The 25,406-nt window shown below is 49.3% G+C and overlaps 1 protein-coding gene and 1 long non-coding RNA gene across 2 annotated transcripts; one reads left to right on the top strand and one right to left on the bottom strand.

Annotated features, from left to right (window-relative positions):
- Positions 1-2,594: 2,594 nt before the first annotated feature.
- On the top strand, positions 2,595-23,680 carry EFCAB12 (EF-hand calcium binding domain 12). Its single transcript, XM_002921253.4, has 9 exons — positions 2,595-2,646; positions 7,910-8,358; positions 10,516-10,698; positions 12,452-12,608; positions 15,273-15,466; positions 16,855-17,068; positions 20,901-21,060; positions 22,505-22,561; positions 23,201-23,680. The coding sequence occupies exons 1-9, from the start codon at positions 2,595-2,597 to the stop codon at positions 23,457-23,459; spliced, it is 1,725 nt and encodes a 574-aa protein (XP_002921299.1). The 3' UTR covers positions 23,460-23,680.
- Positions 8,344-13,717, bottom strand: LOC117801931. Its single transcript, XR_004624772.1, has 3 exons — positions 13,588-13,717; positions 10,597-10,794; positions 8,344-9,176 (listed from the first exon to the last, which is right to left on the bottom strand). It is a non-coding gene; the product is annotated as an uncharacterized LOC117801931 (long non-coding RNA).
- Positions 23,681-25,406: the final 1,726 nt, after the last annotated feature.

The raw sequence follows: 25,406 nt of genomic DNA, 5'->3' as shown, positions 1-25,406 counted from the left end.
TATATAAGACACAATCAAAGAGTTTGCAGCCAAATATGTAAGAAAAGATATTACAGGGTATGTTGGGCAGTTAATGAATAATATTTTTACTAAAAAAGTAACGGTAAGGTTCTTGTGTCATCGTGTGTACTTGACAACTCTGTGCCAGCTTTTAGGAATTAGAGATTTGGCCCTAGCATCCATTGATAACCTGTGAATATCTGCCTGCAGCCTTGTTTCCGAAGATCAACTCATGCATGTTACCTTGACTTCCTTGTGAAAGCTCGAACATTTACCCTTCTCTCATCTTCCAGATGGACCTTTTAAGTTTTGTACCCCCACTTTTTTAAAGATTTTATTCATTTATAGCAGAGGGAGAAGCAGGCTCCCCCCTGAGCAGGAAGCCCAGTGTGGGGTTTGATCCCAGGACCCTGGGATCTTGACCTGAGCCAAAGGTAGACACTTAACTGACAGCCACCCAGGCACCCCTTGTGCCATTTTTAATACAGGTATTATAATGTTGTTGCTCAAATACTGAAACACTTACCTTAGAAAGAACTCACCAAACAGTAATAAAAAATCCCAAGTTGTTAAGTCTCATGTACCAATTGCCATTTAAGGTATAATTTGAAAATTAAATTGAATAAATGAAAAATAAATTGTTAGGAAGACTACATTTGTTGTCAGGTAGAGTGTGCTGTAGGACAAGTTGGTTGTTTCCACTTCAGTGAGTTAGCTTCAGTTTTTAGAGAGATGATTTTTTACCAGAAAATGGGAAAATTGGCCATACCGCCCCCCCCAGCCAACAAGGCAAACATCCACTTTATAACATCCCATCACGTCTTTAACAATCCTCAAATAGCACTTACTAAATGCAAACCTTGTGCTGGTGAGGGACACAAAGATGATAAGGTTCTGTAAAGGGTGCCTGCTGCCTGAATCAGTAGAGCATGTAATTCTTGATCTCGGGTTTGTGAGTTGGAGCCCCATGTTGGATGTAGAGTTCACTTGAAAAAAAATCTCAAAAAAAAAAAAAAAGGTTCTTTAGAGACATGTGAACACAGGGAGAGAAAAAGGCACACAAAATAATGGAAGGGAACAAAAGGAGTAAGTTGTAGGGACAAGATGCCCAAACCCTGCAGCTAAGAGTGTAGAGGGGCCTCTGAAACACTGGGCCCCAGCTGGGGTTGGAGGATAAGGCAAGCTAACCAAGCCTAAGACATCAGGTGTGACTGGATGGCAGGGCCTGCGGTCAGATACCCTGGGGAGTATGGGCCTGCGTAGACAGAGCAAGGGAGCTCCTGCCATGGCCATATCTGGCTTTTCCCCTTTGCTCAGCGGGTGAGGTCGCCTGCCTTCTGTACCTGTTTCCTCGTCTCTTTCAAAAGTGATAGGGAGGCTATCTCCACTCATAATACCTCACATGGTCATAATGATTATTGAGTTAATGCATGTAATTGCTTAAACAGAGCCTGGCTTATAAAAGTGCTATGTTAATGTGGCTGATGGGGATGGTCTGAGTGACTACCCCGGGTTGAGAGGGTCACAAAGATAATGCAATTCATTGAAGATGGTACCTTACGCAGAGTGAGCACTCAAGAGTTTGGGGTTTGTTTTTTTTTTAACTTTTTATTGAGACAAAATTCACATAATATAAAATTCATCATTTAATCATTTTTAAAGTATACATTTAAATTATTTTTAAACACTCCACAATGTTCTGCAACCGTCATCACTAACTCTAAAACATTCCCACCACGTTAAGAAGAAACGCCATGCGTCTTAGCAGTCAAACCCAAAGTCATACACCTCACCTCCAGCCAATGGCAATTACCAGTCTGCTCTCTGTGTCTACAGATTTGCCAGTTCTGGGCATATATTATACGTAGAATTGTATGTGACCTTTCATGTCTGGCTTCTTCCGCTTACCATAACGTTTTGAAGGTTCATTGTATTGTAGCATGCATCAGTACTGAACTTTTTATGACATTCCATTGTGTGGACAGAACACATTTTATCTGTTTATCAGTTGATTGGCATTTCAAGTGTACATTATTAATACTCCTGTTATCAGGTTCTGTATTTCCAAACCATGGCACCCTGTCATTAGGGGGCAAGCCATGCTGCCTCTATTTGGCCAAGACTGTTGTGTTTCTACAACCCCCTCTGGAGGAGGCAGGGCCTGTTCCTTCGGTGAAAAGGAAAGCCGAGGAGGCCGGCTGAAGATCCTACACCTTTCAGGAAAACAGGGAATTTATTACTCCAGGTTCAGGGGCCACTGAGACATACTAAGAAATTCTCTTTCTCGCCAAGCCGGGAAATCTGCATTGGCTGGGATTGCCTCTCAGGACCCACGAAAGGAGCAGCACTGGGGCGTTTGGGAGTGGGAGGGTCCGCCTCCCCAACCCCGCTCCCCCCGCCCCCGCGGACTTCAGCCAATCAGCGCAGGGCGTCTGTAGTCCTGGCAACAGTAGCTTCTAAGCTTGCGACTTCAGCGTCTCTTGCAAAATTTGGAATTACTGTGTTTTGGTACCCCGACACAAGCGCGCGCGTGCACACACGCACACACACGCATTCACACACACTCTTCAGCGCCCGCTCCCGACGCTGCCACCATGGACGATGATTCCAATGAAACGTCTGAGGCTCTGTTCCTGTCGCTGGTCGGTAAGCTCCTGGGAAGCAGCGACGTACAGATGCGTGCAAGCGGGGTGAGGGCAAGGACGGGGCGAATATCTCATTGTGCCGTCCCCGCTCTGGGTGAGGGGTTGCCAGGGAGCCGGGGCAGGTCATGCACGTTTCTCAGACTTCCCAGCCCCGGCTGGAGAAGTGGGCCAAGTTGCCTTGGTCTGAAATCAGAGGCCCAATCCTTGAGCCTGGGAAAGACATCCACAGCTCTCTGGCTCGTCCTCTGCCCCATTTCTTCTCTGGATATTAATGTGTTGGGTACTGGAGAAGAAGCATGGAGAAAACTATCAGTTCTCAAACCTTCCATGATAGCCTGCTGCGGCAAAGCCCTGCAACTTCAGAGGTGAAGGACAGGCAGATAAACAGATAATTACAGAAGAAAGGGTGGATGCCAGGCCTGGGAATAACACTCAGGAGTAAGAGGTCTCCTAAGTGTAGAGGACGGGGAGGAACAGTTCCAAGGTTCTGAAAGATATCTTTAAACTGGGATTTAAATTAAGGATACAAGGAGTTTTCCATGCCAAAAAGGGCAGGAAAGGCATTCCAGGCCAACAGAACCACAAGCAGAGAGGCTCAGACATACGCTGTCTTCAGGGAACTGCTGGTAGTTTGAGTGTTACTGGGGATGAACAGTGAGAGAGGTCAGAAGGGACAAGATCATGAAAGACCTTGTGAGCCAGGAGATGGAGAAGCCACCAGGACTAACAGCATTGGACTGGGAGCATCAGCAAATGGAGAGTGAATTGGCAGACTCAGAATGCTGGAAGCACAGATCGATGAGATCTGGGGCTGTCCAAAACATCCAGACCAACAATACTGAGAGCTGACGGAGAGTGGCCAGGCTAGAGGGGACTAGAGGGACTTGGGGGCCGACTGAACAGGGAACATGGAAAGAACAATCCAAGATGATGCTCGGGTTGGTAGCTGGGGTGACCTAGAGAGGGAGGTGCCTTTCACAGAGGTCGGAAACCTAACAGGAGGAACAGATTTGGTGGGGACAGGTCATGGAGACCAGTGCAGTCTTCGTCGGTTGAGTCTGAGATACTGGTAGGCCATCCAAGTGGAGACGCTTTAGGAGCGACTGTATGTAGAAAGTTGAAGCTAATTTCAAGTCATAAATATTGGTGTGGGTGTCCTCAGCATACAGAAGTCACAGAAACATGAGAGTAGAGAAGATTGTTTGAAAAAAGAAGAAAGCTCAGGAGCCAAACAACAAGTGGCTTGAGAGGTAGAATGGAACTTTGGGGAAGATTTGAATCAAAGCCAAGACAAACAATTTCAAAAGAGTTGAATTGTCTCCAGATACCTGAAGAGCTGTCCCAATAAGGAGGGAACAAATGTGTTTTCTGGGACATCAATGGGGAGGACTAAGACCAAGAGGTAGAAATTCCAAGGAAACAAAATCTGAGGCAATGTAAGGAAGCCTTTTCTAGCAATCAGGATTAGGAACCCACAAGAGGAAGTAGAGAACTCCCTGTTGCCAGAGGCGTATATGAGCAGAGATCGAATCTGCCAGGGCCATTGCAGAAGGAGTTCCCTGGCCTGGGAAGGCAGCGGGACTAGTTAGCCTCTGAAAGCTTTCCTCACCATCCCTTGGGGACATTTTCACACAGTCTCTACCCACAACTACATGGTGACCTCTTTTATTATAAAAGCCCACCTCACATTCCTATCAATGGACAGAGGACCCCAAAGATCACTGGAATGGAAGTTCCATCGTGTGGTGGGCATGTGACCTTTGATAGGGTGGGCAGGGTGACTTTGGGGGGTGCACTTGGGCTGAGAACTATGTGGCAAAAAGGACTCAGCCAGGGGAAATCTTGGGGAATCCCATGCCCTTCAGAGGGCACAGCAAATGCCAAAACCAAGTTGGGACAGAGCTAGGAGAGCTGGTCAAAGAGAAAGCAGGCCTGCGCAGCTGGAGCGAAGTGAGCAAGGCAGGGAGACGTGGGGGGAGATCAGGAAGAAGTGGGAGCAGGGCCCAGGCCAGGGCAGTGGTGCAGGCCACTGCGGGAGGGGGTGGTTTATTCTAGGGGCACTGAGAAGCCATTTCAGTGAAGCCATCGAAAGGTTTTGGAGGGTGTGACTCTTCTGGCTAAGGGAAGATCACGGATGTGCCCCTAGGGAGGGCACAAGTAGCAGTGGCAAGGCCAGGGAGGAGCATATTTTGAGTGTATTTCCATGGTCGACGTGGTAAAGTTCAAACCCCTTAATCTGGCATTCAAGATGATTCCAACTTTATTTCCCATTAACCTCCTCGTCCACACACAATGTGCTTCCAACTGGTGGAACTATTTAGTAACCCTAAAACCCCAAACCCCACCCCTGTCCTTTCCCCACGCTGGCCCCTCCACCTCTTGAAATCTGACTCCTTCTTGAAGGCACATGGCAATGCCTCCTCCTTCATGATGACCTCCAGGGTCCCTCCATCAGCATTTCTCCCCTAACTGAGAGCATCTTATTACCCCTCTGGTTACCCCTACCTTGTTCCATGCCAGCACTCTGTGGTCGGGCATCCAGCCTCATTTGGATCTGCACCTGGCTGTGCCAAGTACTGGATGATTCTCAGCAAATACTGGTTTGTTGAATGGCTACATTCTCAGCTGCACCCAGTATCGTGTCCTCAAAGAAATGATACATGGGTTGTTAAGAAGTGCTCACTTCTGTCCACATTGATGTGTACTTATTGTTTTCTGACCATGAAAGAAACACATGGGCATTATAAGGAGACTTAACAAATGTCCTGAATGTTCACTTTGTGCCAGGCTGGGCACCAGGGATACATGGGAACTAGGACACAGTCCTTACCATTGGAAAACTCACAGGCTGTTGGGAGAGAAAGACTCAGAAAACATCTTCATCCAGAAAAATATGGTAAATGCTATGATGGGGATGAGTACGGGTGCTGTGGGAACCCAGAGAGGGCATGAGGGTGGTGGTGGGTGGGAAGGCTTTATGGGATGGTGATGCCTAATCCAAGTCTCGAAGAGCATTCCAGAGAGAGGAAAGAGCATGTGGCAGGGCAAGGGGACCAAGGAACCGTAGCCAGCTCAGTTTTGGGGTACAAATACAGTTTTGGGGAACAAGAGAAGGAGCCCATTAGAGAGGCTGGCAGAGGTGAGTAGGTCCAGTGAGGCAGGGTAAGGAGACTGAATTTTATTTTGGAGGCAATGAAAGGGTTTTAAAGCAGAGGAGTTTGGGTTTTAGAAGGAAAATATGGTGACAATATTTTTAATAATAATGTTATATCCCTTCTGAATTTTAGAACATATCTGTTATTCATTTGATCTATCCCAGCTCTGCTACTAATCAACTGTGTGACCTTGGGCCTCTCTGGGCCTTAGTGCCCCCATCTGTAAAATGGTATAATCATAGAGCTAACCTATTAGGTGTGTCCATTTGACATCCACTGATACACCAAAAATTACTGAGCTCCCTCTATATGTTGATACATGGAAGTTCTGGGGCTCCAGCAGGGAACAAGAGAGACGAGGTCCCAGTCCATAGTCTGTATTGATAAAATAAACATCAACCAAGTAATTACACCAGGGATTTCAAACACAAATGTCTGCTTGAAGCACACACTTAATAAATGAACTGATGTGCATGTGAGACAATAGAGAATGGTGGGGACTATGGCAAACTGGAGAGGGCATGTCCCAGCCTAAAGTAACTCAAATTGGAAAATTTTAAGGACTATATCAAAAAAAAAAAAAACAAGCTTCATTCATCATGAGGGCCACCTGATTTACATACCTGTGATAAGTGGTCCAAAGGAAAAGTATAGGTTATATTATGCAGAGATAACATGAGGTTATAATGGAGCTTGGGAGCTGGAGAGGTAACATGTGGTCTGAGGATGAGGACTGAGGAAGGGATGGATGGGGGAGGGAACATTTCTGGAAAATGGAACAACACAGGCAAAACCCTTAGGCAGGATGGAGCTTGGAGCCTTCAGGGATCACTGAGAGAAGGTCAAGTCATCTGGGATATAGTAAGGAAAGACAGGCAAGTGATAAGGTGGGAAAGGATGACAGAGAAGGGTCATGAGACTTGACTTCAAAAGTCATGGAGGGGTTTCAAAATAGGTGAAGGGTGAGTACATAAAAAAAATCACTGTGCACTTACTACAAACAAGGCACCTCCCAAATGGCCTGATTCTAACCCTCCGCACCACTCAGTGAAGTAGGTACCCTCTTTCTCTCCATTTTACACACGAAGAATTGAGACAGAGACACTAAGTAACTCGCCCAAGGTCATGCAGCCATGAAGCAACAGAGCTAGAGCGTTCTGGCTCCAAAGCCTCTGCTCGGATGATCAGACCAAATCAGAATGGAATTTTTATTTTTATTGTTTTAAGATTTTATTTATTTATGGGGCGCCTGGGTGGCACAGCGGTTAAGCATCTGCCTTCGGCTCAGGGCGTGATCCCGGCATTATGGGATCGAGCCCCACGTCACTCCTCTGCTATGAGCCTGCTTCTTCCTCTCCCACTCCCCCTGCTTGTGTTCCCTCTCTCGCTGGCTGTCTCTCTCTCTGTCGAATAAATAAATAAAATCTTTTTTTAAAAAAAGATTTTATTTATTTATATTAGAGAGAGTGCATGCACAAGCAGGGTGAGGGGCAGAGGGTGTGGGGGAACCAGACTTCCCACTGAGCGCAGAGCCTGACTCAGACCCCAAGATCATGACCTGAGCCGAAGTCAGATGCTTAACTGATGGAGCCACCAAGGTGCCCCCAGAATGGCATTCTTAAAAGATCATTCTGGGGGCGTGTAGGTGGCTCAGTTGGTTGTGTCCAACTCTTGGTTTCGGCTCAGTTCATGACCTCAGGGTTGTGAGATTGAGCCCTATGTGGGGCTCCTCACTGGGTGTGGAGCCTGCTTAAGGTTCTCTCTCTCCCTCTCCTTCTGCCCCTCCCCCTGCTTGTTCTCTCTCTCACCCTCTCAAATAAATAAATAAATAAATCTTTTTTAAAAAAAGATCATTCCAATTGCAGATAAGGAGTCCTGGGGTGGGGGTGGGGTGGGGAGGAGTGAGGTTAAGTAAGGAAGAGCATACGAAGCTCTTAGCCTTGTGCCTGCCATCAGGAGTGCGCGATCATTGTTAGAGCGAAGCAATGAGAAAGCCAGGCCTGGAACCCAGATGCCCATCACTCAGGCTCCTACTGTAGCATTTTTCCTTCCTGATTCTGTCAGTCCTCTTTCCGAAAGAAACTCACCTCTTAACACTCTTCCCCCAAGGGCTCTGCCAGTCTAAGACCTCGGGTGATGATGAGAACGCCGGCAAGGAGCCCGTCTTCCATCCTGAGCGGGTCATTGCCCATTGCTTCAAGCAGTTCAAGCAGAAGGATTTCCAGCTGCCTCAGAGCCGCCGGCGGATCATCACCTTGCCACAAAACGAGGATCCGACACCCATCAGTCTTGAGACCCAACCCCAGACTCTCCCACAGCCAGTCTCCAGCTTCAACACCCTGGGAGCCGGGGACGTCGCAGGGCAGCCGGAGAACACGAGGACCTGGCTCAGCCAGAGGCTGAAGCTTCGGCAGAACCTGGAGTCATTTGGCGCCACAGAGAAGTGGTCACAGAACAAGCCCTGCCTCACCCCTTCAGAGGCCAAGGTCTTGTACACAATCCAGAAGGAGCATGAGGCCCAGTTGCTGGCCTGTCAGACTCCCACCAAAGCCACCAAGGTGAGCTGCCCCATTTGCTGACGAAGACACCTGAGGTGCTAGGGGCGTACTGTCATTTCCTTCCCTCAGGATAGGGGTCGTTGGCCCCATTTCAAAGAGGAGCAGAGAAGTCCCCAAAGGGGTGTGTACTGGTTCTTTATTGCTGCATAACCAATGTCCCCAAACATTTAAAGCCACAAATGTTTGTTACCCCACTGTTTCTGAGAGTCAGGAATCTGGGGGGAGCTTCGCGGGTGGCTCTGGCTTTCATCGCAAGTGACAGGCACGTGCCACAGACATCTGGAGGCTTGACGGAGGCAGGAAGATCCACCCCCACACGAGCTCGCTCACGTGGCTGTTGGCAGGGGGACCTCAGCTCCTGGCCACAGGGACCTCTCCACAGGGCTGCTCGAACGTCCTCACCACCCGGCAGCCAGTGTCTCCCAGAGGGAACGGTCCAAGAGACAGAGCAAGGAGGAGGCCTGCAATGCCTCTAATGACCTCATCTCAGGAGATCGTGGTTTCAGGAGAATCACATGATCACTTTCCCCGTATTCTATTTGACAGACGCAAGTCATCAAGTGCGGTCCACGCTCGAGGGGAGGGGAGTCAGGCTCTACCCCAGAGGGGAATAATGGAGGAACTTGTGACCGTATCTTAAAATCACCCGAGGAGGGATGATTCCTGGCAGTCCATCTATGGGGCATTTTAAAAAGCTCATTGTTCATTCGTTCATGGACGCATGTTTGTCGAGGGCCAAGATGTGCCAGGCAGGTGCTCTAGTGCCACTGTGAGGATCACAGTTGTGAGGTTGGAAGAAAAATGAGGAACTCCCTTTTCTAAATACAGAAATAGAAGCTCAATGAAGCCAATCAATTGTCCAGTGTAGTCAGTGGAAGTCAATATCAAAGCCCTCATCCCCCAGTGCTTGCTTTCTGTGACATTTCCTTGTAATGCAAACACTTGAAATTTCTCCCTGGTCGGGGGAAGTTGGGGTAAGAGGTCAGATAACTTGGGTTTAAACCTAGCTCTGCTACTTCCTAGCACTATGATCTGGGCCTCAGTTTCCCAATCTATTAACTGGGGATAACCATTGTACCTACTTCCTAGGGCTGCTGTGACATCTAAATGGATGAAGTTATATAAGGTACCTTGGACAGTGCCGGCCATAGAGTGAGCGCTCAATATTATGCCTGCCATTTTGATTACAATCTCACTGACATCAGGGTCAGGCCTTGGTGTAATCAGAGTCCAAACCCAAATTTCACAGGCCTAACACATGCTTCCTGACAGCAACACAGTGTCTATAAAGAAGGGCTAGACTTGGGTTAGAAACCCAGCTCTACTGTTCAAGCGTTGTGTGACCCTGGACAAGTCACTTCACTTCTCTGAACCTGTTTTCTCAGTTGTAAAAAGAAAAAGTCATACCTAATACCTAATTTGCAACATCACTTATTCATTCAGCAAACAATGACTGCCTACCTGCCTAGGGCTGGGGAGCTTTTTCAGTAGGGGGACGGGAGATAAGGGTATGTAGCTTAAATAAGACATGGTCTTGCTTTCGAGATGTTCCAATGTTAATGAGGGAGGAAGACACATCAGATCGCTAACTACAGTTTGCTACAGGCCTTTAATAGAGGTGGGTCCCAAACACAGAGGAGCTCTAAACTAGGAAATGGAAAGGTCCTTTGTAAGCCGTCAGGTGCTGCACCAAGGTAAGGGGGTATTATTCTGAAATATATCCAATAACCTGGGATTAAAGGAGGAGTGGGATTTGGACAGGCAGCAAAAGAAGGGGAGGCATTCTGGGCAGGAGGCCCAGCAGGAGCAAAGGCTGGGAGGTAGGAGGATTAGAGAGCCCCGTCTGGTTGCTGGCAGGGGCATGTGTCTGGGGGCACTGAGAGCCCAGTGGGATTATAATCCTGACTGGTTTGACAGGAGACATGGGGGTAAGAATGAAATGTCGGTTCTCATAACGTCCAGCCCTCTTGTTTCTGATGGGAAAATGGAGGCTGCGAGGTGCAAAGTATCTCTGGTGACCCGCAGTTGCCCTGAATCCACTGCTCCTTGGCCTCCATCTTGCTGTCTGTTTAAAGCTGCTTGGCCCCTCGCTCCCCCTGTTCTAACTGCGGGACTCACATTCCAGTGGCCTGTCTCCCTGAATTCTTCCTCTTGCAGAAGAGCCCCCGGCCTTCCCACCGCCCTGTGCCCCAGCTCCGACTGCCCAAGCCCGCCGCCTTGGCCGCCTTGTACTCCTACCTTCGCAGACGCAAGATCAAGATCCTGGAGATATTTAGCAAGGTGGACTGGGGTGAGAACCAGAGGATCTCTCGGGAGGAGTTCATTGTGGCTCTGAAGACGGTGAGTGCCTCCCGTACTCCCTCCGGGCTGGCCTGAGTGGGGAAGATATCCATGCACCCTGCCCCCACTGCTGCCTCCACCGAGGTCCTGGACCAGCTGAAAAGTAGACGCAGGGGGCTCAAGCCATCAGCCCTATTACTTGTAAAGCCAGCTTGGAAAATGTGGTGTAATTTGTGGCCACATCAGACCCCAAAACCACCCCTGCACGGGTCTGACCTTGAAAGCCCCAACCTGAGTGGGAAGTCTGCAGAACCAACCCCATAACCAGTCAGCTGCATTAGGAATCATTGACTTGCCCATCGGACCCCAAAACTGTGCACAGAGATTGCTGGGCCTTCAGTCCTGCCTCTAGAACCTTCTAGAACTTCTCCAGCTGTCACTGGCATATGACTACACAGAGGTCTTGTTAAAATGCAGCTTCTGACTCAGTACCTCTGTGCAAGGCCCAGGATCCTGCGTTCTAACAAGCTCCCAGTGATGTCTATAGTACTGTCCCTCAGGCCACACTTTCAAGGGCTAGCCAAGATTTTAAATTAATTATAAATAAATAAATAAATAAATAAATATTTAAAATCCAGTTCCTCACTCACACCAGCCACATTTTGAATGCTCAGTAGCTCCACGTGGTGAGCAGTTCCTCTATTGGACCACACAGATATAGAACATTCCATCATTGCAGAAAGTTCCATTGGTCTAGTAGGGGTCTACTATCACCCAGAAGTCAAATGCAGCCAGCCTCTGGTTTTGTAAATAAAGCTTTATTGGAACTCAGCTACACTCATTTGTATGTATTGTCATGGCCGTTTCCATGCTACGATGGCAGTTATCAGAGGCCATATGGTTCATGGAGCCTAAAATATTTACCATCTGGCCTTTATAGAAAAAGTGGGCTGACTCTGGTCTGCATGAATTCAGCTTTTACATACTCTGAATACAAGCTACATTTACAAAACACTTTCGGAAGCTGACTGCTACTTCTTTATGGTTTTAAGTCATCACCAGTGTTCACACTGTTTCGTGACATGTACTCATCTAAACAAACTTTCAAAACATGAAAAAAAAAGATAAAGGGTTTTTAATCATCATAACCAAAAAAGATAAAATATTACATCCTTTCGTCCCAGGAGAGTTCTGACCCTCTTTTGGGAAAGCTCAGTGAACAATGACTGCAGTTTAAAGGAGCTGAGGAACAAAATTATATTTCCTGTAGAACTTTTCTTCTTGAATATTCGGTATTGATGGCAAGCATTATACGCTTACAAAGTTGCTCACTGTCCTTCAAAGTCGTAGCGTGCAGTGTATTTCTGATTCTATTTTACTCCAGTTAAGAGAGGCTTATGTGTTCTCATGGACAAGGATGGTAGACACGAAATCCTTTCTCCAATCCAGCCTGGGAAAACGGGCATTGACGTATTGGTACGGAGTGGGGTGGCGGTCCGGAAGGAAGAAGTAGCAGACTCTGCAAAGATGCTGGCTGACCTGGACTGGGTTTTGAAGGAGGGAGAGGAGTTCTTCAGATAGGTGGAAATGCCTGAGTAAAGGCAGAGGGTGAGAAAGCACAGAGTGTGTTCAGGATCTGGGAAAGGGCTCTGAGTTCCTACAGCAGAGGCCTCGGGCCTGAGCTGGGAGTGGTGGTGGATGAAACTAGAAACTGGATAGGAGAGGTGGGGTGGGGCTGCTATGGCTTTGGCCATACTGGTGGAATGTTTGGATGGGAGCCCGCCCACCTTGGTGGCTTCTCTTCTCTCCTCAGGTTGGAGTCCCTCTGAAAAACCAGGAGGTGGAGGAGGTTGTGATCTATCTCAGCTCTCTGGGAAAGTGCAACAGCATCACCACGGACATCCTGGCCAACACCTACAAGCAGTGGTCCTTGGCTCAGCAGAGGAGCACCCTGCCAACTGCAAGGGAGTGTATGTACCCGCCCCACCCCCATGCCTCTACTTCCCCACCCTGGGAGCAAGCATGAGCGAGGCAGCCTTGGCTTACTTTCTGAGTGTGTTCTCCAACTCTGGCTTACCATAGTTGGGCCAAGCTTCTGGAATCCCCAGGCCCACTAGTCAACTAAAGAGGGGATATTCTCTCGAGTGCCCAGCTACCATATCCATTCGAAGATGAATGAGGCCCAGCCCTTGTCCTTAAGGGAGGATTTTCGAAAGGTGGTTTCAGCCCACCAAAGCTTACCTGACAGACTGAGATCTGACCCAAACAGGAAGCCCTTCCATTTGTATGTGGGCCCAAGGCCTTCTTACTATTAATCTATATTTATTGATAAAAAGTTAACTGAAATTAAAAAAACAAACAAAAAACCCACTAAAATTCAGAAACCAGAATTAGCACATGTTTAGAGTTTACTGGAAAGTCTACTTTGATATTCTATCAGAGATATTAGTAGGGTTGCTGTGAACAGTTGTATGAGCTGTGCACAGCTCAAGTTCCATTTTCCAGGCCATGTGCTTGTGGAACCACATCTGTCCAGGTATAGCACAGAGGCAAATTAGAAATGGACGAACCATGGCAGTGTCTATGAATTTACTCTACAACACAAGGGTATATCATTGTTCTTTATAGCTTAGTGCCATTGTTGTTGTAAAAAAAAAAATTAAAATTGAACAACTACAGATAAAATTAAAGCCCTCCTTTAAACCTCCCCCCACCATTCCAGGGCCCTCTCCAAACGTAACTGAACATATAATAACAATTATAACAATATAACATATTCCCAAATATGACCTCTTTCTTTTTCTAAATAAAATAAATCTTGCTTTGCCCCCACCCAGCAGGCCGGGAGGAGTTTCATTTCAGACATGTTGGCGTGGGGTATTCCTCACCCTCTCTGAGGTCATGTTAAAACCCCGGGAGGGAGGGTGGGTAATGCAGGAGCTTCCTTACCTGCGTGAAGATCTGGGCCAGGGCCTCTGGAATCCAGGTCCCACTGAGCTGGGGGCTGAGTGTCCTCACTAGTTGGCTCTTTCGGAGGCAGAGGGCAGCTCCCACAGAGAGGCTGTTCCACAGTCCTCCGGAGCTTCCCCCACGGTGCAACACAGATTTCCAACCTCTGGTCTCAACAAGCCTGGGCAGAGACCCCATCAGTCCCAGGCAGGGGCTCCGCCCCTCTCAGAGTCCCAGGGAAGCTGAGCACCCTACAGTCACCTCCTGCACGCGTCACCACCCCCAGTCGTAATCTCTGGCACCCTTCATGTCCAGCACATGCTCGGGACTGCCTCGAGTTGGGCGTGCTTTCCCATCCGTGCTCTTTTTGCCTTTTCATTGTAAGTTACCAAAGCTCACCGTTACTCGTGTAGTTGGCTGCGAGCCATTTAGTGAATGACACAGTGCCCCCCGATGCCTGTTTGCGGCAAAGGTATTTGGGGCCTCTTATTTCCCAATAAATAGACTTGAAGCCAAGAGCAGGTATTTGCTTGAATGGCGCCATCTCAGTGTCATCACGGAGCCCCTTCTCCTGGACAGCGCCAGAGGGCAGGGTAAGCGGATTCGGGTATCTTCTGCTTTGCCTATAGGGGCAGCAGCGTCAAGAGTCTGGGGGCCCAGCTCCAAGAGAGAAGGCAGTAGCATTTGGGGGCGCCCACTGTGGCCTGGATCGCTTTACCCACAGCAGTGGCTCAGATTATGCTTCAAGTCCCTGGAGGTCAGAGCCACATTTCACGCTCGACAAGGTGGAAGCTGAAGCTCAGGGAGGCTGAGCCACCAGTCTCCAGTCTGAAAACTAGAAGGTGGCTGGGCCACGATTTCGTATCAGCCCAGGATAGTGGAGGTCTGAACCGGGGGGGCAGGGGCAATGGGATGCTTTCATTCATCCAGATCTTTGTCGAGCACCTGGTATGTGCCAGGCCCGCTTCTAAAAACCAGTAACTGGGAACACGGGAGTGAAGCAGCCAACGAGCTTCCATGTAGAGGGTTAACCAAGATGATGTCTAGCAGCGATTAATGACTTGAAGACAACAGGGCAGAGTGAGGGAGTGGTGTCAGGGAAGGGCTCTCTGCAAAGCAACCCTTGGAGCGGACACTCGAGTGACCGATGAGGAGCCGGTCTGGCAGAGGGCACCCTAGGCAGATGGAGCTACAAAGGCGAAGGCCCTGATCGGGAAAGTTTTCAGGGGACGGAAAGCAGTTAGGGTGCTGGGGGGGTGACGGAGGGGTGAGCAGGAGGAGACGGATCAGGTGGATGTTGAACTGAGCCAGATTCCGCAGAGCCTTGCAGACCAGGAAGCGGATTCTGGGTTTTAGTCTGAGTGCTGGGGGAAGCCAGCAGGGGAATGAGGTGACCACGTTTTTTAAAGGTCCTATTTGCTGTTGGGTGGAAAGAGGATGCTGGAGGATGAGAATGGCAACAGGAAGGCTGCGGCCATGGTGCAGGTGAGGGAGGAGGCAGCCTGGCACGAGGGAGGCCATTGTGGAGGCAGAGAGAAGGGATACCTTCGAGGTCCGTCTCAGATGGCATTGACCGGCCACACGGGAAGTGAGCAGAGGGGTGGCCCACACCTGCTTGGTCACATCAGTTAACTGCTCGATGGATTCCTTAGCTGGGCCTCCTCTCAGTCTCTCCTTCCTTTCAGATTATAGATCCGCCAGGCACAGAGGGTCCCCACAGAGCGCATCCAAGAAGCAGGTGGATTTGGGCTCACAGCCTCGCAAGATGGATCTGCTGACGGTGCCCGTGGTCGACACCCAGATGGAGGCGCGGCCCATGACTCTGGAGGAGATGGAGGACGTTGGCAAGCGGTACCGCGAGAGGAAGCGGCAGCACAAGGTACCTAGGCCAACGGGAAGGGCATGGGGCTCGGCGCCTGGACAGGCTCGGGTTCGAGTCCACTGCACCTTCGGGCCGGGGACCTTCTGGGAGCAGGCTTCTTCATCTGATGATGAGAACGCCTACCTCACGAGGTTTCTCTGAAGATGAAATGAGATCATGTTTCCAAACTATGGAGTCCCCCTCCTCCCATTCTTTAACTGTGACTTTGCACCCTGAGACCAGGGCCATGGGCTGCCGTCCTCATCACAGCTGGAATCCAAGCGCCCAGCACAGGGCCTGCCACCAAGTGGGCTCTCCAGAAACACATGGCCAGTGAAGGAAGAATGGATGGTGTGAATGAATTCACCCAACAAATAGTTATCGACAGAGGCAATGTGCCAGGCACTCTCTCAGGGGTTGCAGAGAACAAAACAGCCCCTGCCTTCAGAAGGCAGACGATATTCATATTACACTACATATAAATACAGATTTTATTATGTATAATAAAGATAACATAAAGATAGATAATATTATAATGTTATATGTTAAATTAATTATATATTAAACATAATATAATAAATATATAAGTATATATTATATTTATTTTATATATATATATAATAAAATGTCAGGCATTGTAAGCGCTATATCGCCTAAGATCTGATTCACTTGCATGACAAAAAAACCTCAACATATTTGAGCAGGGATCAGCAAACTTTGTAAAGAGCCAGGCAACAAACGTTTTAGACTTCGGTGGCTTTAGCATTTCTGTGGCAACTACCACCCCAGAGCAGCCGCAGACTGCAGCTGCTAAACGAATGAGTGCCTCTGTGTTCCAAGAAAAGTGTCTTTATAAAAACAGGTGCTGGGCCAGATGTGGCCTGTGGGCTGTACTTTGCTGATTCTGCTGTTAGATGCTGCGAAAAAGATTTTTATTTCCTTGTAAATAACTAACTAAGAAGGCCACAAGTGGCTCCACATTCCACAGGCCTCTTGGCGCTTTGCTCTGCCGTCCTTGACAGCGGGCTTCCGCCTCAACGGCACAGATGTGTGCAACTAATTTAAACCCTGGTGCAGCCAAACCCTGGATGCGGTGTTTCACTAGGGCGTCTACACTGTACCCTACTGTCCGTATGATACAATGATGGCAGGTCCACGTATGGGGCTGTGCACACAGCACTGCATGCCTTAACCGTAGCCATCCAAGCGTGCTTCAGGGTAACCTTGACCTTGTGTGATTTCTCTGCCAAGTCACTGACTTCAGAGCCTGAACTTTGGTCCCGCCCTGCATTCTTTGCCATTTCCCCTCATGGGGACAGCGCGATGAGGCTCCGCATGTGCCTTCTGGCCGGGAAGAAAAACACAAGGTGGAGGGAAGTGTGTGCCAACCTCTGTTCTCTTTGCAGCTCAAGATCCCCACCATCCAGTACTTAGAGCGGTGCCGCCTGGTGCGCAGTGGGAATAAGCACTTCGATGAGCACTGCCTCCCATCCACCCTCCAGGGGGAGATGAGGGCGCTGGTCGACATGTCCCGCAGGGACAACTTTCTGGTCTACCTGCAGTGCTACAAGCTCTGTGAGTACTACGGCCTCCCGCTGACGGAGGATGTCCTCATGAAAGGTAAGGGCTTTGGGGGCTGGCCCTTGGGAAGTTGCCAAGAGGGCCCAGAACCCAGGCGAGGGTGGCATCCACCTGAGGTCTGTCCTTGCCCAGCTGACATGCACCCAGCTAAACTGCTGTGGCTGTGATGGGGACATTGAAGGAGGGGGAGGTGGGGAGAAACAGCCCAGTCTGTTTTGCTGTTAGAAGGGATTTCTAGAATCCTGGAGGTACCCAGGCTCCACAGGCCTAGAGGTCTGGGTTGCCCCAACTGAGCTGCTAAGCATTCTAGAACAGGAGTTCTGGGTGAGGGAGCCCTGAAGTTGAGCAGAAAGAAAGAGTCCCAGTTTCAAAGAGGGAGATCTGCTAGAAGTGATGACCGCTATGCTGTGTTGGGCTTTTCCGAAAGCACTTCCCTAGGTCGGGTCTGTTTCTGGGTTCCTCTGCAACACCGAGGTAGGAACGCACCGGGGATGGGGCCAGGTTCTGCTGAGGCCCTCTGCTCTCTGCTCAGACCGCAGGACTGGGTGCTGAGATTTCCACACTGGTCTCACCCTCTGTCTGAGGGAGAACTGTTTCCACATGTCCAAGCAGATCTGAACCCTCCCCGTCTCAGGGTAGAGTATGTGCTTCTGAGAGATGGGGCTGGGGGAGTGCCCCATAAGCCACGGACGACCACACAACAATGCTGGCACCCCAAATTTGTGAATGTATAAATTTAACGGGCAGGTCCCCCTTGTGCTTTAAAAGCACGAAAGAGCAAGCCGCGCCTGAGGGCAGAGGTTTCCCAAGTTCCAGGAAGGAATCATGGCCAAACTGGGAAGTATGGCTTTCAGAGAAAGGGGCACACAGACAGTGGTGTGACTTCCCTGAGAACAAGTTAACCGTCACAACTGACTATTTCCATCTTTTTCCCAAGAGAGAGGGAAGCAAACGCACAATGCATAGGACCCTAGGTCTTGTATTAATTTGCTCAGGCTGCCACGATAAAATACCACAGACCGGGTGGTTTGAACAACAGAAATTTGTCTTCTCACACTTCTGGAGGCTAGAAGTCCAAGATCAAGGTGCCGAAAGAGCTGGTTTCTCCTGAGACCTCTCTCCTGGGCTCACAAGATGGCCACCTTCTCGCTGCCTCGTCACATGGTTTCCCCTCTGTGCACTCATGCCCCTGGTGCCTCTCTAGTGTTCAAATCTCCTCTTACAAGGACACCAGTCAGATCTGAGCCCACACTCATGTTGGCCCGATCACATCTTGAAAGATCCTCTCTCCAAATACAAATTCTGAGGTTTCGGGCTTCAATATATGAATTTGGCCTTGGGATGGAGGGACACAGCTCAGCCCATAACAGGCCTGTATAATCGCGTGTGGCCAAAAGCCTCCAGAAACACAGGCAAACCAACCTAAGTGGTCATTGTCTCCTGGGCACGCTGCACCTCCCCACTTGGGTGGCCACCTGCTGCCCACCTGAGCTGGGAGGGCAGAGACAAGGGCTCCTGCAGCTCTGGACACGGACGTTTTGCACATGATCCTTCCTTCCTTCCTTCTCGCTCAGGGAGCCTCATCCTCCTGATTGTGGACATTCCCTCATCGTGGCTAGTGGCAGAGCCGCAGCTAACTGTCTTCTGAGCTGCAGGCAGGCTTGCCACGCACGCACCCGGGACTGCCCTGTGGGCCAGGCCTTGCCTCTGGATATGCCTCCTTTGTCTCCACCAGAGCACTGAGCCGCTACGAATTCCCTCCTCTGCTGGCTCCTGGGCCTGTGAACCTCACTTGCTGGGAGGCTCTCACACTCATGGGCACACGGGAGCATCGTGGGGGGGCTTCTTTTTGCTTCTGATTGTTCTAAACTGAAAAACTCTGGTCCATCTCTGACCACTATCCTGGCCACTATCTACAGGCTATCTCTAGGACAGAGGCCTGCTCTGCCGTGAGTAAAGAAACTCAAACTTTGAGACTTCCAGGTCTGTGTTCTAGACTAGAGTTTGGTGGGCTCTGACTCCAGGCCTCAAGCTCAAGGGCCAGAGTTCTAGAACTCTGAGGCATTTCCCCTCTCCCCAGTGAATACAGCTTTATGTTTTTTCCCCCTGATTTTATAGATTGCTCACTTATGCTTTTTTTGAAAACATGAAGATAAAAAAATCCCCCCAGCTTGAGTTGACACCATTAATATTTTAGTAATTGTTCTCTCACAGACCTCTTTTTCTTTCCCATTTATACAAAATTATTTATGTAAATTATTTTTAAATCATATATATCTCTCTATATCTTTAAATGTAGTTTTAAAAAATCCTGTGTACCTTTTTAAAATGTGATGCTGCATATCCCCCTTCCCTCTCCCCTCTTATCTGCACAGTCCCTGCCGTGTCCCTCCCCCACACCATAGTCAGTGTTAATAACCTGGAGTGTAACCTTCCATTGCTTCTTCTAGAATATGAGTTAGTCATGTGTTACCGTCTTGAGACAAGCACTCCTCAATGGCTGCAGGAAGACAGAGGCCCTGGCCCAGGGATTTTTGTGCTCTGACTTCTCAGAGCAGTCTCCTGAGGTTATCCGTGAGACTAATTCTAGACAAGGAGAAGACTGCCATCAGCTAAGTCTAAGTTAACGTAGTGAAGTCTTGGGCAAATATCCCCTCCTCCTTGTGGGTTCCTGACCAGCACGCCCCCTGCAGACTGGGTTATGGGGCTGCACGCTCCATCCTAACTGCATGCAGACCTTGGGGCCGCGGCTGACCTGGTTATAAACAAGCGACCCCATCTCTAGGCCAGACGGCGGTGTTGTAGCAGCCCCACTTCCTTGTGTGTGTGTGTGTGTGTGTGTGTGTGTGTGTTTTTATTATATTATGTTAATCACCATACAGTACATCCCCAGATTCCGATGTAAAGTTTGATGCTTCATTAGTTGCGTATAACACCCAGTGCACCATGCAATACGTGCCCTCCTTACTACCCATCACCAGTCTATCCCATTCCCCCACCCCCTCCCCTCTGAAGTCTTCAGTTTGTTTCTCATAGTCCATAGTCTCTCATGTTTCATTCCCCCTTCTGATTACCCCCCTTTTCTTTATCCCTTTCTTCCCCTACCGATCATCCTAGTTCTTATGTTCCATAGATGAGAGAAATCATATGATAATTGTCTTTCTCTGCTTGACTTATTTCACTTAGCATTATCTCCTCCAGTGCCGTCCATGTTGCAGCAAATGTTGAGAATTCGTTCTTTCTGATAGCTGAGTAATATTCCATTGTATATATGGACCACAGCTTCTTAATCCAGTCATCTGTTGAAGGGCATCTCGGCTCCTTCCATGATTTGGCTATTGTGGACAATGCAGCTATGAACATTGGGGTGCATATGGCCCTTCTCTTTACTACGTCTGTATCTTTGGGGTAAACACCCAGTAGTGCAATGGCTGGGTCATAGGGTAGTTCAATTTTTAACTTTTTAAGGGACCTCCACACTGTTTTCCAGAGTGGCTGTACCAACTTGCATTCCCACCCAACAATGTAGGAGGGATCCCCTTTCTCCACATCCCCTCCAACAATTGTTGTTTCTTGCCTTGTCTATCTTTGCCATTCTAACTGGCGTAAGGTTTCCTGATACTGCACTAGGTTATATGCCACGTCACCATCGCGGGAAGCTGGGGGCAGAGTCTAAGGGACCCTCTACACTCCTTTTGCAACTTGCTGTGAATCTACAATCATTTAAACATAAAAAGTTTAAAATGTATATAAGAAAACATCTTTCCAAACAAAAATGTCGATTAAAAAAAAAAAGCCCCCCTCTGCCCCAAAGTCTCAGGGCAGAGAGGGGTCCTGAGCTGACAGGTCACATTTTTCTTGCTGCTTACAGCCCTGCTGTACCCAGGGGACAAGATCATTTTCCAGAAGGACCAGGTGCGCCCAATCCGGCAGCCGGGAGGCTACTACTCAGACTTGAAGATCTTCAGTCCAAATTTGACCCTGCTCAAGCTCCAGGGCTTCAGCGAGGCTCTGGCTAAGAAGGCTGACAAGCTGAGTGTCAGACCCCCGTCCCTCCTGCCATTTGCCCTCTGTCCTGCTGCTGCTCCTTCAGCTCTGGGGGTGGGATGCTGGCCTACTTGAGGTGTCATGGTGTGCCAATGCCTTTGTCCAAGCATGCCCAGCATGTCCACCCACTGGTCACCAGGGATTGGCCAATTTTCGGTGTCACCCCTGGCATGTGTCTGAGGGCCCCAAGCCTCCTTGCCTCACCCCCATACAGCTACTCTCCCGACCACATCCTACATGATCTCAAGCTCTCTAGGAAAGATTAAAAAGAGGGCCTTCTTTGAGAAATAGGGAGGCCCCTTCACAAATCATGGGCCGGCTGTCAGGGGCCCTACAGAGGACGGGGGTGGCAGGCCCTTCTTTGTCCTGCCTACTCTGGCAAGAGGTGCGCTTGCAGCCCTTAGAAGGAGGAAAGAACTCTGCACTGGGGCCTGTCGCTGAGCCTCAGACCCCCGAGTCCTCTCTAAGGAAATGTCCTTCTTTGGAAGGAGGTGACCCATGAGCAGCTAATGAGCCAGCATCTGTTGATGATGGCAGATTGGAAAACGAGCAGCATCCCAGAGGCGGAATGGGGCTAATGTGGGATGAGGAGGGGCCAGGTGACCACAATGGGGAGGGGACCAGGAGCTGCCCACATGCTGGATCACTGCCAGCTGCCCACTGGGGCGGTATGGCCAGAACGGATAGGATGCAGCAGAGCCAAGTGGAAGTCAGACAGGCTACAGGTTAAGTGGACAAGATGCTTCACTGTCTGAGCGTCACATGAACATACCAGCTCCTGGGTGGCTGACTTCCATTTCTGCACCCTGACCTAGGGAGCGGGTGGGAACCTGAGAAAGGGACTCTTGTCCATGCTTAGGTAGGCCACAGCCATAAAGGATAGAGGGCCCCAAGGGCAGGGAAGGATATTTGTTTTATCTTGCTACTTGAACTGTGTTGTCAAAGATTCTGAGGCCAGGTGCAGGCCTGCTGGGAAAGAGTGCTGTCTGTGGTCGATTAGTGATGTCTGCCAGGCCCAAGATTTGGGGAGTTAGTTTTCACCACCCGTGTTCCAAAAGCTGGATTCAGCCCTGGCAGGGGAAGTGGGAGTAAGGGGCTCCCAAACAATTCGGATTATTGAGCATCTCTCCACTACCCCGGGAGGTCTCTGTTCTGGGTAATAAGAAACATGAGGCTCTGCAAAAGGAAGTGACCTGCCCAGAGCCACCCAGCCAGCCAGGCTGTGAGCCCAGGCCTGGCTGACCAAGCCCACTGTGTGTCCCACTGGAGCATGGAGGGACAGAATCAGGGTCCCACCCCTGGGAGAAGAAACTCTCCTTTTGGAGCTCTGGTTTGGACTCACAGGCCCACCTCCATGTACTATCTGAAGCCCCCATTAACTTAGATTTTGCCTCTCCTGACAAGAGACCTTTCTCTCTTATCCACCAGGAAAACATTGAAGAAAGTCAAGAAAATTCGCTTTAAGGAGTTTGAGGAGTTCACCAGGTCTGCAGCAATTACCCAACTCTGGAAGGGGGTGGGTGGGAGGGAGGACTTTGGAGGAGCGGGCTGAGACTCTGTGTGTTACACGGTGCACAGTATCTTGGGCTCAATGCCCAGGAACTGAAAAGAAGTAAAACTGCTTAGGGTGCCAGGCAGACACTACTGTGGTGTGTTCCATGTTTTAACTCATTTAAATCCTCTTAGCAACCCTGTAAAATGACTCTTAGCATACCCATTTTACAGAGGAGGAAACTGAGGTACAGAAACATGAATGATCTCACTCAAAGTCACCCATCTATTAAGTGGTGGAGCAGGGATTAGAATCCAGCAATGCTGGCCCCAGAGGCTATACCCTGAACCCCACATGAGAATGCCGTGAGCGAACAGATGGTACACCCTTAAGAATTTGGTTTTTAGAAGCAGCCTGCACTCTGCCCCTTGCACACTGTGCGGCTTTGGGGAAATGAGGCCTTCATGTCCTCATGGGTCAGGTAGACAGGATAACAGAACCTACCGCGTGGAGCTGAAGTGCTTGGCCCAATGCTACACCTCCACTCTGGTCACAGTTGGTCTGCTCTGCTGAACAGGAGCCCCGGCCCCGGCTCGTCGGCCATGATGCACTTCTGTCTTCTTCTTTTCCAGGAAGCTGGAAGTGAAGAGCCCCAGAGGTTCACAGCGAACTCACCCCAATTTCTTCTGGCCGGGTCACCTCCTGGACAAGCTGCAGCTGTATCTGCCCACTGTGGCTGTGGATCAGAGCCTGGCGCTTTTCAGTTGTGTCCAACCCCGGCCCCATGCCTACTCAGCCACTTACCACCCCGACCACTGGTGGCCCATTGGGACCATGAACTACATGACCTGTGCCTATTACGATGCCCCCAAGGTCTACTACATCAACTAGAGTGGCCCAGGTGTTGTGGGATCCAGCCATCCCGGGGCTATGGCCAGTGCCCCTAGCAGCCCAGAACCACAGTCACCGGGGAAGTGTCAAGAGCCAGATAAAAAAAATCATTTCAGGGGCGCCTGGGTGGCACAACGGTTAAGCGTCTGCCTTCGGCTCAGGGCGTGATCCCGGCGTTATGGGATCGAGCCCCACATCAGGTTCCTCCGCTATGAGCCTGCTTCTTCCTCTCCCACTCCCCCTGCTTGTGTTCCTTCTCTCACTGGCTGTCTCTATCTCTGTCAAATAAATAAATAAAATCTTTTAAAAAAAATCATTTCAGCGGATTAGCCTGGAGCCAGCTCTCTCTAGAGCAAAAGTATCCAGTGTCTCAGAGGGCAGATGTACCCGGGAAAGAGACACAGTTTCTGAGTATTTCCCTGTCTCGACCTCTGCCCTTTTGAAATAAACTGGGTTGGAGGTTTTCTTCATGTCACTCACGATCCAGCTGATGTGATTTCTTGCTCAGGAGCTGTGTCCAGAGGAATGTTTGGAAAGCTGAGGTCCTGAGCCGCGGGGGACTAGAACAGGAATATTCACTGGGATGCTGGCAGGGATGCTGATATGGTACCTCCAGCTTCTTGTCCTGGGATCTCAGTGCTCAGGGTAAAGCAGCCGGCAGTGTGGGTACCCTGTGCCCTTCTCCGTGAAATACAGTGGCAATGGGTCTCTCATCCCCCAAAGATGGAGCCATTTTGGTTACTGCTTCTCAAATTTCTTGGGTCTTTCACAGTTGGCGGCATGCTCTCTGGTTCATGAGCCCTTCGCTTGATTAGCCCACCTGACGCCATCAAGACCTTTTTCTTCACAACGCACATAATGCGGGCTGCTGTTAGCTCAGTGATTTCACGCTCTGCATACCATCCGACTTCCCAGAGCCCGCAGGATAAGCAGGATTCATGAGGTTTGGTATAGTCATAGGCACAAAGGGGTTCCAGTGTCAACCTTATCGGTTGCCAGCTGTGTGACCTCAGACAAGACATTTCACATTTCACTCCTCTGGGTTTCCTCAAACTCCCCTATCCTTTACAGTCAAAATCTCATGAAGGAGCTGTCAACACTTTCTTTCTCACATCTCATCCAATGAACAACACAACCCAGTGTAGCTTCTGTCCCCATCTGGCCCCTGGAACTACTATCAAGATCAGTGGAGGCGTCTGGGTGGCTCAGTCGGTTGAGCTTCTGCCCTCCACTCCATGGGGTGGTGGTCCCAGGGTCCTGGGATCCAGCCCCATATCCGGCTCTCTGCTCAGTGGGGAGCCTACTTCCTCTCCCTCTGCCTGCTTGTGTGCGCTCTGTCAAATAAATAAATAAAATCTTTAAAAAAACAAAAAAAATGATCAGTGATGACATCTGTATTGTGTTCAAATTACGGAATCAAGGCGCAAGTTTTTTATCCTGAAATGTGATTTTTTACAATAATCTTAAAAACAAAATCTAAGTAAAACAAAACCAAGAACAATTTAACACTTAAGCCTAATGATTAGAAGTGTGGATTTTGGAGTCGAATCCCCAAACTTCCCTTTCTACATATGTGAAATAGGGAAAATAATGGAACTACCTCACAGAATTGTGGGAAGGAGAGTATAAACCTATCGAATGACGGTCTCATTGCCATTTTACTCTATTTTACTCCTCAATTCACTTGAGGGAATTAGGAAGTCTCCGTTTTGTTCCCTCCTGGCCACTAAGAGGCGCACTTAGTAGCAGAAGAAACGCGGACGGAAATAATAAAAAAAAACCGGATTATTCTCCGGCGGAATGGCTTCAATTTCTGGCGGAAGTGTATGTCCCCAACAGGTCTTAGAAGCTCAGAAAGAATTCTAAATGTTGTACGTAGTTCCAACAGCAGGTACGAAAAATTCTCAGTACTACTCGCAGATATTAATATCTAGGAAAATAAAGGTA

The sequence above is a fragment of the Ailuropoda melanoleuca genome, chromosome 4 (genome assembly GCF_002007445.2).
Source record: "Ailuropoda melanoleuca isolate Jingjing chromosome 4, ASM200744v2, whole genome shotgun sequence".
NCBI classification, from domain to species: domain Eukaryota; kingdom Metazoa; phylum Chordata; class Mammalia; order Carnivora; family Ursidae; genus Ailuropoda; species Ailuropoda melanoleuca.
The sequence above is the reverse complement of the archived record's forward strand: the minus strand, read 5'-3'. Positions and strand labels throughout refer to the sequence as shown.

Excerpts from the sequence above, each read along its gene's own strand:
- EFCAB12 (XM_002921253.4), top strand. The coding sequence starts at position 2,595 with ATGGACGATGATTCCAATGAAACGTCTGAGGCTCTGTTCCTGTCGCTG. Across the intron at positions 10,699-12,451 it reads TCATTGTGGCTCTGAAGACG|GTTGGAGTCCCTCTGAAAAA; the intron begins GTGAGTGCCTCC and ends TTCTCTCCTCAG. Across the intron at positions 15,467-16,854 it reads AGAGGAAGCGGCAGCACAAG|CTCAAGATCCCCACCATCCA; the intron begins GTACCTAGGCCA and ends TTCTCTTTGCAG.